General features: G+C 27.9%; 3 protein-coding genes across 3 annotated transcripts in view; all 3 read right to left on the bottom strand.

The window, feature by feature from the left end:
* Nucleotides 1–1,061: 1,061 nt before the first annotated feature.
* On the bottom strand, nucleotides 1,062–8,344 carry LOC107030496 (cold and drought-regulated protein CORA-like). Its single transcript, XM_027912012.1, has 5 exons — nucleotides 7,980–8,344; nucleotides 6,993–7,336; nucleotides 6,022–6,153; nucleotides 2,178–2,274; nucleotides 1,062–1,608 (listed from the first exon to the last, which is right to left on the bottom strand). The coding sequence occupies exons 1-5, from the start codon at nucleotides 8,095–8,097 to the stop codon at nucleotides 1,298–1,300; spliced, it is 1,002 nt and encodes a 333-aa protein (XP_027767813.1). The 5' UTR covers nucleotides 8,098–8,344; the 3' UTR covers nucleotides 1,062–1,297.
* Nucleotides 8,345–9,866: 1,522 nt separating this feature from the next.
* LOC114078617 (ctenidin-1-like) lies at nucleotides 9,867–10,861 on the bottom strand. Its single transcript, XM_027919514.1, has 2 exons — nucleotides 10,671–10,861; nucleotides 9,867–10,420 (listed from the first exon to the last, which is right to left on the bottom strand). Exons 1-2 carry the CDS (start codon nucleotides 10,774–10,776, stop codon nucleotides 10,041–10,043), a joined length of 486 nt encoding a protein of 161 aa, XP_027775315.1. The 5' UTR covers nucleotides 10,777–10,861; the 3' UTR covers nucleotides 9,867–10,040.
* A 3,195-nt stretch (nucleotides 10,862–14,056) lies between these two features.
* The window catches only part of LOC107031161 (glycine-rich protein-like), a 1,438-nt gene continuing 654 nt past the window's right edge, over nucleotides 14,057–14,840 (bottom strand). The window contains exon 2 of the mRNA XM_015232411.1: nucleotides 14,057–14,445. Coding sequence (XP_015087897.1) covers nucleotides 14,282–14,445 — 164 coding nt within the window. The 3' untranslated portion in view covers nucleotides 14,057–14,281. The remainder of the gene's footprint in view (nucleotides 14,446–14,840) is intronic.

Raw genomic sequence — 14,840 nt, 5'->3', positions numbered from 1 at the left:
GCTTTAACTAAACGTAATTTACGGAGGATACGTAGTATTATAATTAGGAGGGATAGAAGATTAGGATAGAAAGTTAGTAATAACGTCGTCTAGTTTTCAGTATTTTTATTATGATTAATTTCCTACTATCTTATGTTTTCTCCGTCCAGAATTGTTTGTCATGTTGCGCTTATCGAAAGTCAATTTGACTAATTTGCAAAGATAAATTAGATCACATTAGTTCGATATTTTAACCAAAAAATTAGATATTCTAAAACTATATGAAAAGTACTATAAATTACAATTTTTTGCATATTAATATGATGAAAAATACATCTTAAAATGTTAGTAAATATTTTTATAGTTTGACTCTAAAAATAGAAACCATGACAAATAATGTCGGACGGAGGGAGTATTTGTGACTCTATTATTACCTTTTGTTTTCTTTGTTTTAGTAACCATTGAACTTTGTGATTCTAGTTCAAGATTCTATCGCTTTTTATTTGATTTACTATATGTAAATGATTATTTGTACATATGTATACTTTATTTTTGTCATTTAACTTTATGATTCTCTTTTTATCCTCAAATAAATAATTTATAACTACACAAAAGTGTAAGTCTTTGTTTTAGTCACAAATTTCAATTTTTTTTTGTGTCAAGTATCAAACTCCGTCATATAAATTTAGACATATAAATTTAGACGGAGAAAATAATCTTTTTATCACATACACATAGTCCAAGATTCCAAGCCAAAACTATTGAATCTCAATGAACTCGTAAATTATTAGCTATAAGTATCTCCTTATATGCATTGCTACCGGCTGTTAAAATTTTCCATCCTTAATCATATATTTCGAATTCGGATTCATTTATCAGGTAAACGAGAGGGATCATATGCTAAATTTAACAACCAAAGACTTCAAATTAAAATTTTGCCTTATCGTTGAACTTGTTAAAAGATTCCCACTTTATTAATTTAATATAAAGAAAATAAGACTACAAGAGCTAAAATCATTCCAAAGAATAAATGTTAACAACCAATTAGACTAGTGGTCAAGTCAATTAAAAAGCACTAAAACTTTTTGCTATTAATTAGTGAAATACAGTAAAAATGAATATCATGATAAAATATTGAAGGTGCCCAAGTCTAAGTAATTCCATTGTATAATAAAATTACTACAACATGGCTTTTATTCAATACATTTTTACTAATATTATAGCAAGCTCTAAAGTAGAAAGAGCATTGCTAATAATATACATAATTGCCATTACAAAAGTTTTAATATAATATACTACGTACTCCACACGTAATTAATTAATTGTGTGGCTTAGCTTGAGTAACTTTGTCCATTGCCTCACCTTTGTAGGAGCAACACCTATAACAACCATTGTAACCATGGCCACAACAACCATACTGGCAGTATCCACCACGTCGTCCACCACCACCGCCACCACGGTGTCCGTATCCACCACCACCATGTCCGTATCCACCACCACCACGTCCATAGTATCCACCACCACCACGTCCATATCCTCCACCACCACCGCGTCCATATCCACCACCACCACCAGGATATCCACCATATTGGGCTTCATGTACTTCATTCTTGTTTTCAGATTTCTTAGCTACATCAAATCTCGAATATATGTAATGTTGAAAATAAGATACAGACTCAGAATTTTAAATTTATGAATTATGAATTTGTTTTTAAGAAAAACAACTTGCTTAGTTCGTTCTGAATAAATTATTTATACACTAACATATATGGATGATGTATGATCATTTACTTATGTACTGTTTTTCATGATACAATTACTTGTAATTTTAGGGCACATGAAATGAAAATCTTTGTAAGAGTCTAGCATTAGTGCAAAAACACATGGAACTTATGGTACTTGTTTTTACCGTAACAATAATATACTCAGTGTTATCTTACGAGTATAGTTACATATGAATTTTTGTGACAACTACATTTTTTGAGTTTTATTGGGTGAGGAATTGAAAAGCTCGTCACAAAATTAAAGGTTTGGAATGTAGAATGTATAGTTTCTGATAGACCTCGATTCAAAAGAAGTACTTAATTAAGGTACTTGTTTTAGTGGACCAAAAATGTTACTACTAGAAAAAAAATTAGGTGAGATATTCAATATTTGAAAGTCATAAAAGAATTAAAATGAGAAAATAATAATCTTACAGTTCTCAGCCAACTCAGTAGCTAAAATCTCAGAGCTTATCATTAGGAAAATAGCCAAAAAAAGACCAAAAAACAGAAATGCTTTGGAACCCATTCTTTATTTTCTTTTTGTAGTATGTAAAAGTGAGGCATCATTTGGCTATATTTATAGTAAGATTTCAATGCATTTTTTAGATTGAAGTGAAGGACATTTATGGTGTATTTGGTTGGTAAGTAAAAAGATGTTGAATTTAACAATTGAGTTTAATTATTACTAGAAATGAAAGTTATTTCCACAGCAAACAAGTGGAAAATTGATGATATAGAATATAATTTTTTCACTTTTTTTCTACCAAATCAATTCACAAGAAAAAGGGAAAAACCTTCTATTTTTTTAAAAATATAAAAGCAGTATTTTCCTCTGTCAACTTTTATTTGTTATGTTACGTTTTGCAAAAGTCAATTTTAACTAATTTTCAAATTTAAATTAAATTATATTAATTTAATATTTGAAACAAAAAAAATTTAGACATTCAAAAACTATACGAAAAGTACTATAAATTACAATTTTTTATATATCAATATGATGAAAATACGTCGTAAAATATTAGTCAAAAGTTATTATAGTTTGAATCTAAAAAGAGAAACTATAATAATTAAAAGTGAACATAAATAATATTTATCTTTCCTTTTTTTCACCATCAAAATATTTATAAAAATAGCCACCAAACATTTTTAAGTTAAAAATAATAATTTCTAAATCATCTTACAATTTTTTAGAGGTCACGTGAGGAGGGTGCATTTATGGAGCATAGGGTATATATTTCAACATGCATCCCAGGCAAAAACTTATTTGAAATTTATGAGTTTTAAATTTAAAATAATGATATATGTGATGTTAGTAATTAAATTCTAAATTTTTGATAAGTGCATTTCATCCTTTTAAGAGAATCTTTTTAAGTTTCACATCAGATAACAAAGTGAAGTCATAATAATATTAATACCTACGAATTTGATAGAATTTTCAGTAATTTTGATTCAGTCTCATCTTTATACTAAAAATTTCATTTAGTATTAATATGAATAAATAATTTTATCTACAAATCAATATTTGAAAAAATTAAAATTCACAGTATATAAACTAAAAATCTTTGACTCCTGTAGCTAGAAGCACTGCAACAAAAATAATTATTAGCGGCAATTAGTTCTTAATTACGATTAAATATGTATTTTAGCGGCAATTGACACTCTTTGTATATGTTTCTGAATCTTTTAGCGACATTGATTCTAATGACACTTAACTAATGCCAGTAAAGACTTTAGCACTCTTTATTAATGTCAATATGTCGCTAAAAGTTATTTTTACTGTAGTGAAGCAGAGAGAACTAGAGGTACGAGATATATTTTTTTAGTACAATGGTACTCTCTGTGTCTCTAATTGCTTATTCATTTTAATAAATTAAGAAAGAATTTTCAACCTATAATATCGTACATTAATTACTTTGAAAAATATAAAATTTCTTAAAACTTTTAAATTTTAATTCATCCACTTCATAGGATAAATGGTATACTCACTATATCAATCATTATTTTCTTAATAGATATATCAATTTAAAAATAAATAAATAATTAGGGACATAAGACTATTACTTTCTAATTTTCTCTCTCTCTCTATATAAATAAATAATTTTCCTCGAGATGAAAGAGCCTAGTACAACTGCTGGCCTACGAATTAAAATTATTATAAATTAAATACAAACTTTATTAAGTACTATAGTTGAGTTGAAAAGTCATTTTAATTAAACCTGTTACTCAACCACCTTTCATTATTACTACTACTGCTCAAGCTTCCAAGCAAAAAAAAATTATTTTTTATTTTACAAAAGAAACGAAGGAATATTTTATCAAATTAAGTCAAATTAAGTCATTATATAAAGCAATTTGTCAAAGTAATACTTTTTTTAAAAATTTTACAAAATTAATATAAACGTATTGCACAGTAACATTTTATGGTATATTTCATTTTTTAAAATTGATGGCGTTAGGTTGATATACGTTACTATAAGTAACGTTTTACTACTAAAACGTTACTGTGAATAACGTTTTAGGAGTAAAACGTTACTGTGAATAACGTTTTAGGAGTAAAAAGTCACCGTCATTTTTTTAAAAATGAAATATACCGTAAAATATTACTGTGAAATATGTTTATACTAGTTTTATAAAAATTTTAAAAAACATATTATTTTGATAAATTATTTTATATAATGACTTAGTTTGGTCAAAACCTCTGATAAAAGAGTTTGAACTCCCAATGTTATTAATTTATGATTTGAATTATTTTACTAATTGCAATGATATTTATTCTACGTTTAAGTTAACACACTTCTAAACTAGTACACAAGTCGTTCACTTAAATGGGTAATATGGTTATTGAATAGTAATATGAAAGTTGTTACATGTATCGAGGTGGATTATGATAGGATGATTGAGATTTATTTATTCTTAATTAAAGATTTTGAATTTAATTTTTGTATAAATAAAAAAAATAATCTTTTGGGAGTGTTACTCTTGGAAATGAGAGCTGCAATATATATGCAAAGGGGGATTATGCGTTTAATAATACAATTAAGAGAATAAAAAGTGACATATCTCTAATAACTTAAGTTTTAATTTATCATACAATTAATAATTTATCTGAGCATATAAGATATCTTATATGAATTTGAATTTTATATCGGTGTTCATTCAATGTCAAACTTTTTTCCCCATAAAAAATAACAAGCATTTACGTGAGAGATTTAGCTCATTGATAATGTAATTAACTAAATAAAAATAAAACTTGTTACGATTATATTCACACATTTTAACAATACTAGTGATACTCAATATTTTTATTTTAAAAAAATTAAGATGCAATTTTTTAAAAATATATTCAGAAGACATTGAATAACACTGACACTAGGTTAGGTTATACAATTCAATAGGTTCAGTGCATATAATGGATCATAAAAATAGTTAGGTTGAAAAATATCTAGATAGAATATTGATTTTATTAGTAATTACTCTTTTTCTGTTTTTCTAAAAATATTTAGACGAGTTTGGTTGGAGATATTCTAGATTATTCTAATAAAAAATAATAGACTCGTAATTAGGAAATTAGATTAATAGCGAATTGAAATATTTTAGTAGTTAAAAGAAAAAAATATCATCTAGATATTCGTTAAAAATAATAGACTCGTGATTATGGAATTAGATCAGTGACCTAGTCAACAATTTGAGCAACTGAAATATCTTACAGTAATTAAGAAAAAGAAAATTAACTAGAGCTCGTTAATAATAGGGAAAGCTACATAATTAGACATATTTTACTATTTTATATAAATTATTACAATATTATTTATACTTTTAAAATAATTGCGTAAGCTTATAACTAATTAATATTTTCCTACATAGATACATGTACAGATTCAATAACATAAGGAGAGAGGTGAACGATACGGGAAGGAAGGCGATTGAAATTTGTTATGTATCTCATGTATACATGTGAATCACATTAGATACACTCTAGATACATGTATCTGGTATACTAGTTACATAGGAGAGTGACGAGAGAGATGGGAGATAGGCGAGTGAGATTTGTTATGTATCTCAGATACATACGAATCAATCTGAATACAATGTAACTAGAATAAAATACATTTAACTTTGACCCATATATTTCACGATACATGCATCTGAACATATATAAATACATCAAAATCTGATAAATAACATAATATTACAAACTATAGAATGTAACTAAACAATTAGCTCCTAACTAACCACATAATTAATCTATTGTGTGGCTCTTTGCCCATTGCCTCACCTTTGTAGGAGCAACATCTATAGCAACCGTAGTAATCACGGCGGCAGCAACCGTACCGGTGGTATCCTCCACGTCGTCCACCACATGGTATCCACCACCACCATGACCACTGGGTATCCACCACAACCACGACTACGACCGCGGCCAGGCTATCAGCCATATTGGGCTTCATTTACTAATGCATTCTTGTTATCTGTTTTCTTTGCTACATCAATTAATTTTGTAATTCTTTATTTTTTTGTTATTCTTAGTTATTTTAATTTATTTTTGTACTAACTCTAAACTAGAAACAATTAATTAGGAGTAATATCTTTCAATTATATACATTGAGGTAGAGAATTTTTTACACTATCAATCATTCAAATGATGTCTTACATAAATATTGGGATGTATATATATATATAAATTGAAAATAAGATATTTTCTTTATTACAATAGACAAAAATGACTCGATATGGAGATTCCTAATGGTTGTATACCATGTATATAACTTTAACTTTTTATAATATTAGTGTATATATGTTAAATCATTTACTTATATCTTGGGATATTTTATAATATTAGTGCATGAGAAAATCTTATTGGGATTGATCACCATTCTCAGAAATAAGCTTTGCAATATATGATCCAAAAAATCTAGTCAAATTCTTGATACAAATATTATTATTATTATTAATATTGATAATAATAATGAACGATTAATCAAAATAAATTATAATAATATGGATCATAAATTAAAATAATTATATAAAATGAGAATTCCACCCATAAGTAAAACACCAAAGGAAAATATTCTCATACCATAGCATAATTAACAAACATTACATGATGGCTTTTATTTCATGATAATAATTTTTTCTTACAATAAGCTCCAAAAAGCAGCAAGAATATTACTACTACGACATCTTGCTACTAATTAGTACAAGGTGATAACTATATATTACTATATTCATTCACCTTTGTATCTAGGAACAACACTTCCGGCCACCACCACCACGTCCACCGTGGCCACCGCCACCACCACGTCCACCACCGCCGGAGTATCTACCACCACCACGGCCTCCGCCACTACCACCGCCAGGGTATCCACCACCACCACGGCCGCCGCCACCACCGCCACGGCCGCCACCACCTGGGTATCCGCCACCGGGGTATCCACCACCACCACCACTACGGACACCACCAGGGTATCCACCACCACCACCACCACGGCCGCCGCCAGGGTATCCACCACCACCAGGGTATCCACCGCCACCACCAGGGTACCCGCCATATTCGGCTTCATGTACTTCATTTTTGTTACTGGATTTCTTGGCTGCATCAATTACGCAAACAAGAATGTTATTTGTGTTACTTTTCTTTTTAGTCCTAAAAAAATATACTTTTCTTCTTTGATAGCTTCTTAATTTAGCTTTTTCACGTGACATGTTTAATATCTAAAGATTCAAAATTCTAATCACAAGATTCAAGAATTAAATCTCTTTAATTTTTAAATTTGTGCAAGTCAAAACCAAACAAATAAATTAAACGAAGGGAACATTTTTGTTTAATACCAACTCTGCATTATAAAATTCTGTAATCCATAACTTATATGGAGATTTCTTGTCAAAGTTCAGAAGGTTAAAATATACCATATTAACATGTATGCAAAATTTCATTAGGTTCAGCATGGGCTTAGCTACTTTATGTTTACTTAAATTGAGAATTGATCGAATTAAATAATTTTTTTATCTTCACTGAATCTGTTATTATTGTTGTCGTAATATATATGTAAAATATAAAATTAATTATATAAAATTGAACAATTAATTAGAATAATTGGTCAAGCAACTAACATCTAGAGCACAAGTAAGGAATGTTCATCTGAACTCTCAATATTTTCGAGATAAATTATAAAAATATGTGTGAAATTTCTATATAAAATGAACATATTATATATACTGAATGGATATACTTACAATCCTCTTCAGAAGTAGTAGTGGAAGTCTCAGCCAACTCCCTAGCTAAAACATCAGAACTTATCATTACAAATATGGCCAAAAAAAGGCCAAGAATCAGAAATGCTTTAGAACCCATTTTTTTTGTTTCCCTTATGATACTTGAATTAATTAAAGGATGAAGAAATTGAGAGATTATTGGGTTCTATTTATAGAAAGATTTGAATGGATAAAATGATTGAAGAGAGTATTATTTGGATGTAACAGACAGAAACAAATTCAGAATTTAAAGTTTATGAATTTTTAACGATCTCATTTTTTTTAAAAAAGGACTTTAATATAAATATTCAAGAGGAATTAAAGTATTAAACCCTCGCTGAAAACTTAAGTTTGTTTCATTTCTACCATAAAACTAAGAACTTATTTTGTTATTAGATTTTCAACAAATATTTTTCCATATATATAGTAGATTATATATATGTAAGATTTATGTAAAAATTGTTAAGTTTTTAAAAATTTACGTTTGATATTCTAGATCCGCCCCTAATGTGTGGACCAATATTCAGTCGGCAGCTGAAGAAATATAGTGAAAGATTTCACATTCGAGTTCATACACGTACATGACAAGTACTATACATAATTTGTTGCATTATATTTAAGTTAGACTTACATGTAACAAACTGATATATATTTTTTTATCTAAATAAAAGTCTAATTTGATATCTTTAAATTTGAATCGATAGATAAAGACTTGTCTTGCTACAAATCTATCGGACATATTACTGTGATTTTAGTATAAATTGTGTTTTAATTTTAGTATATGTTATTATCTGAAATTTTTTGATAGATAAACGAAAAATTAAATTTAACGTTCAACCTTCTAAAATCAATCTCAATAATTTTCAACGATTAAATTCAATCAGACCTTCAAAAATACAAAACGTTATTTTTCAACCGTACGTATTATCCATTTTGGACATATTATAAGATCACCAAAATCTTTTTGTTAGCAAAATAGTCGACGGCTCTTTGTGGGGAAATGGTATATTAAATGTTGATGTGCAATTGGATTTATATCATATAATAACAATTAAAATAATATATTGCATTGAAATAGACATAGTCATTTTGGACTCTTTTTGTGTTTCTTGATAGGTCAAAATTTTCTAAAAATATTTTTTTTAAAAATAATTAGGGGTCTCATGTATATTCTCTAGTAAAATGATATACATTTTTGTCTCTACATCTCTATTCTCTTTTCGAAATCTAATTTTTGATGGACTCTCAACACCCCCATCTTTCATACACCCTCTTCCAATTTCGAAGTATTTACGTAATTATATATTATAGATACTTTTGAAATAATAATTCTTTATCGTACCAAACATATTGTTATTTTAATATATGAAAAGATAACAGGCTCTAATAGCCACATACACATCGTTTTGTTGATGCCGACAAATAAATGCTAGTGGAAAATGTCGAATAGTCACTTATCAATTGTGTTGACAAAACGTCTTGTTTGTTAGTTCTACTTATCACAAAAATGTATTAATTAATTATTCGCACCAACCAACCAACCACTAAACTCTAAAAAATTATTATTGAGTCGAATCCATTCATAAGAATACTGTTAATTAGCTCGTTAGCATATATTAACTAGCATCCTTTTATTTGTGTTTATGAAATATAAAAATTAAATACATACACAATAGGAGTGTATGGAGAAATCGAAGGATTAATTTTACAGCTTTAGTTTTCGAAAAAGCATTCAGTTTGTATAACATATTAACATCGCAATTGACTTTTCTCTATTCATAAATTTTTTAGTTATACCATGATTTCGACTTGCTCTTCTTCAATTTGAACGATATACTATTTAATTAAACACTTAGAAGAAACACCAAATTAGGGAAAATATTGTCTCACACCATAGCATAATTAACAAACATTACATACATGATGACATTTTATTTCATAATTCTTACAAAAAGTTCTAGAAATTAAATAAAGTAGCAAGAGTTTTAATCACTAATATTACACCTTTGCCATTACAAAATTTATATATATTGCTTCCCATTATTAACAGCAACTATAGCACTCATAGTTGTTGCCGTTGCAACAACCATTGCGGCAGTACCCTACACCACCACCACCACGTCCGCCGCCACCACGTCCACCGCCAGGGTATCCACCACCACCACGTCCGCCGCCAGGATATCCACCACGTCCGCGACCAACGCCAGGGTAACCACCGCGGCCACCACCAGGATATCTGCCTCTACCACGACCGCCGCTAGGGTAGCCACCACCACCACCGCGGCCACCGCCAGGGTATCCACCTCTGGGATAGCCTCCGCCACCACCGCCAGGATATCCGCCACCACCGCCGGGGTATCCACCACCAGGGTAGCCACCAAATTGGTCTTCATGTACTACATTCTTGTTATTGGATTTCTTTGCTGTATCAAATGTGTAAACAAGAATGTTATGACATTAACCTATTTTTAAAATTTGTAATCTCAAATATATTATGACATTTTTATGATTATAAATACGTACTCCAAAACATATATGTACCTTAAACAGTATCATAATAAATTTATTTTATTTTTTAAAGTAAATACTTCTAATAAATTATTTTTCATGAAAAATATTTTTTTTCGTATCAAACTCAACCATAAAAGGAACAAATAATAAGAGGATTCTTACACTTATCTTCTGAAGTCTCACTCAACTCTTTAGCTACAACCTCAGAGCTTATCATTACATAAATAGCCAAAAAAAGGCCAAGGAACATAAATGTCTTGGAACCCATTTTTTCCCACTATGATACTTGAAATTATAGGATGGAGAAACTCATGTATAATTGGTCTCTATATATAGTATGATTTGAATGTATTACAAATGGTAGGGGAAGGACATTATGTGGAGGTGTGAGAGGTGCATTTATGGGATGTGCTTTTGGCTGGTGAAGAGGGTAAAGAATTTACAATTATTGGGCTAATATTATCGAATTTAAGTTATATATATTGTTAATTTAAAAATAATTTATATAGTCATATTATTTTTATTGTTGTCGTGTTTGTTCACTTTGAAATAACTTCAAATAAAATATGTTACAAGTTAAGATATTTTAATCTAAAATGTAGCAAAATAGTTGAACATCAATCATATATATGAATTTTAGATAAGATTATACTGAAAAAGTCAAAGTTTAGTTATATATGATTAGAGTTCAAATAAAATGATTGAACTTTAGTCCAGATGACTAACTGAACTTTAATTAAGTCTCAACCCTATAAAACATAAAACATTTTGGTTTAATTTTGGTTTCATAAAACCTAACCTCAAATCCAATTGAAATTATTCGAAAATAAATAGACTTACGAGTTTTTATGAAGTACGATTGGAAAGAATAATCTCAAAATTGGATATTTATATACTTGGACCCACTATCCAGGCTTGCCAAATTGCAAATTAGCAAATTTTAATTCTAAGATTAATTTTTGTTAACCACTTATCTCTAAAATTTCTCTAAATATTTTGTATACATCATTATAAGATCTTCAAAATCCTTTTTGGCAACAAATTAGTAGACGACGGCTATCGTGGGGAAATAGTACATTAAATGTTGATGTATGGTCGGATTATTATGCAATAATTAAAATAAACTATTGCTCAACTTGTAGGACAAACTTTATCCAGAAAAATCTTCATAGAAATAATTTAAATTATATATATTGATAACGCAAGAAATTTTTATTACTATCAAGGTAACATATTATGTTCGGTTGTTTTTTATTATTTCTAAATTGCCTGCAAAAATCATTCATGTAATTTATATGAGATATTTGGACTTAAATTATATATATGAATTTTCTCGTAAATATAAAATAATTTTTTTTATAAATGACATAAAATCTTGATCGTCTCCTCATCCACCGTTGCATCCCCTTGCCAACTCAAATCGACCATCATATATAAATATTGTTTGAAATACTTAATATTTTTCGATTAAAAAAATTATAATATATTTTTTTTACCTACTAAAACACACTTTTAATGTAAAAATTGAATAAAAGAAAAAGAGGACAAAGTGAATAGATAATAGATAGAGTTTAGAAGAGTATATAACAGCTACTAATTAAATGTTATATTATATAGTTGCTATTTATTGTTGAATTAAAGGTGAATGACTTATTAGTTGACTTATTAAATAATTCCAAGTGGCAAAATGTCAATCACTCACTTATCAATTAAGTTGACTAGGTCTTCTCAAACCCCCCAACCACCCTCCATTACTGCTCAAGCTACCAAATTAATCACTTGAAAATTTAAAAATTATATCATAATTCTTTTTACTAAAATTTTAATGAGATATATTATTTATGTATATTTTTTTTAAAAAATACATAAAATTATAGCTAATACAAACGTAAATATTAGCTTCTCTGTCTTCAAAACTTTCCATTAATCTTTATTTATAATTTCAAATCATGTCATGGTCATAATAATCTCTTATAGTACGTAGATGCATGCGATTTCTAGCCCAAAAATTAAAGCATATAAGTGATAATAACTAACAATAATGCAGAATAACGTGTCAACATGTCACTTATCAGTTGACTTATCAATATTATTCAGTCTTTGCTTTCACACTATACATTGAAACTTTTTTTTTTTTTTATAAAAATAAGTTTCTTATAAATAAGAAAAATAATTTCTTGAGTGTAAAATTAAAAGTAAATAAAATATGTTTCGTAACTGATAGTTCACATTATTAATTATATCATTTTCATCTTCTAACAAGGTAAACTTTATTCATCCCTACCTTCCCTGACATACCTCTCTTTGTTATATTATTTATTTTAATTATATACAAATAAATATTACCTAGTGGCCTACGTACATCGACTGACAAAACAAATTAAACACAGAGATTTTAAAGTAGATAATAATCAAAACATATTAGAATAACTTTAAAAAATAATATGCATGTGATTGATATAATTATATATTTCAATAATAAATCTTCATGTTAACTTGTAGGACAACCTTATCCTAAAATATCTAGAAATAGTGGTGTTTATATACTCTTAGATTTGGTCAATAATCAAAGATTTAAATGACGTATTTAATGACTCTTTTAATGTGCAACGTATCAAGTTTTAATAAGAGGGGCCAACTCTGTTCATTTGCTTTATAACTCAAGAAAAGTCTTCTTAAAGAAAAAATACATAAAATGTCATTTAATTGACTTAATTGTTATCTATAAACACTTAAACTTATATATATATAATTTATGAATAAGCAAGCACACATATTTTACGTGATAATTAGCGTCGTGCATGTTATTCTATATGTATTATGTCACGTAAGACTCGTGTGTCTACTTGTTCAATTTTGTACAAATTTAAGTCTCTATTTGTATACATTTAAAATTGAAAAATTATCAGATGTCAGTTCATGAAGTAAAATTTAAAAGCACATTCATACATTATGTCAAAAAGTAATTATATACACAAAATATAGATCGAAATAATAAATAACCAAAAAAAAAATATAATCCCCACCAATCTTATATTAATATAAGATTAGAAATATATATTTTTGCCCAACATGACGAGAATTATTAAAATCTTTTTCCTTGATTCTTGATCATGTAACTAATTTGAAAAGCTACTCACGTGTTTATCTTTTATATGTTTTGATTATTTTTTAAAATTTCAATTTCAGATTTGACTAAAATATTCACGAAAAATCAAAAAATAAGATATGATTTGACTTTTCAGCTTGATCATATTATCAGTCTTCAATCGCACATGTATTAATTTTATTTATTCTGTGTTTATATTTTTAAAAAATATTATACAAATCTTTTTTTCACTTGTTGTCCTTAACTTTATTAAATAACAATAAAATTAGATATTTTTAATTTTTTCCACTATGTTGAATATCTTTAGGGATGCCTTAAATAAATTGGATTTGTCTAAGAAAAATTAAAATGCTATATAATAAAAGCAATTTTATATTCGAAGCAAGAATTTGAACCTAAAACATATAATTAACGTAAAAATAAGAAGTAAATTAAAACGTTATGGAAACATTTTAAAACACAATACGATATATATTGTACAACAAAACATTACATCATGACCAACCATTCATAGTACGTAAATGAATGGCTTTATTCATACTTGTTACAAGCAAAGGGTCTTAATTAAGTAGCAAGATTATTATTATCTTGTCACTTAATTTCAAAAGTTTACAATAATAACAATAATCATTTAAATACACATAATTAAGCACTAATTAATTATTCAGTTTTGAGTCTGGGCAGCAACATATTCTTCATAAGAGCAGCAGTATTTTTTGCATCCATATTTGTATTTTTTGCAGCAACTATAACATTTCTTACGTTTGCCATAGCCCTTACCATAATAATGATCGACGTTTACTGCATTCTCGTTATCCAATTTCACCGCTGCATCGATAAATTATAAAAATTAATCATGAATAGTCTCTGAATTGAACTTCAATTTATATGTCGTACTTCTTTTTAATCATATTTCAAAATGAGTACTCCTCTTCCTATATATATTTAATTGTAATTTTTTCTAATTCCAATATAACATATGATAACAAAACTCATAGGACATTTATAATATAATTCACATGCCTTTAGTTTAGTTTAGCAAAGATTGGGAAGTTTATGGTATATTTTTACACTTTATGCGTTGTAATTAAGACATACATAAAATGAAACAAAAGGAATATATATTAAATGTCATGATCAAACTATAGCAAAAGTTATTGAAATTTTTGGATGTGGTTTCCAATAATTTTTATAAAGTAGACACAAAATCCCCCCCCCCCCCC

The sequence above is a fragment of the Solanum pennellii genome, chromosome 9 (genome assembly GCF_001406875.1).
Source record: "Solanum pennellii chromosome 9, SPENNV200".
Taxonomy (NCBI): Eukaryota; Viridiplantae; Streptophyta; class Magnoliopsida; order Solanales; family Solanaceae; genus Solanum; species Solanum pennellii.
The sequence above is the reverse complement of the archived record's forward strand: the minus strand, read 5'-3'. Positions and strand labels throughout refer to the sequence as shown.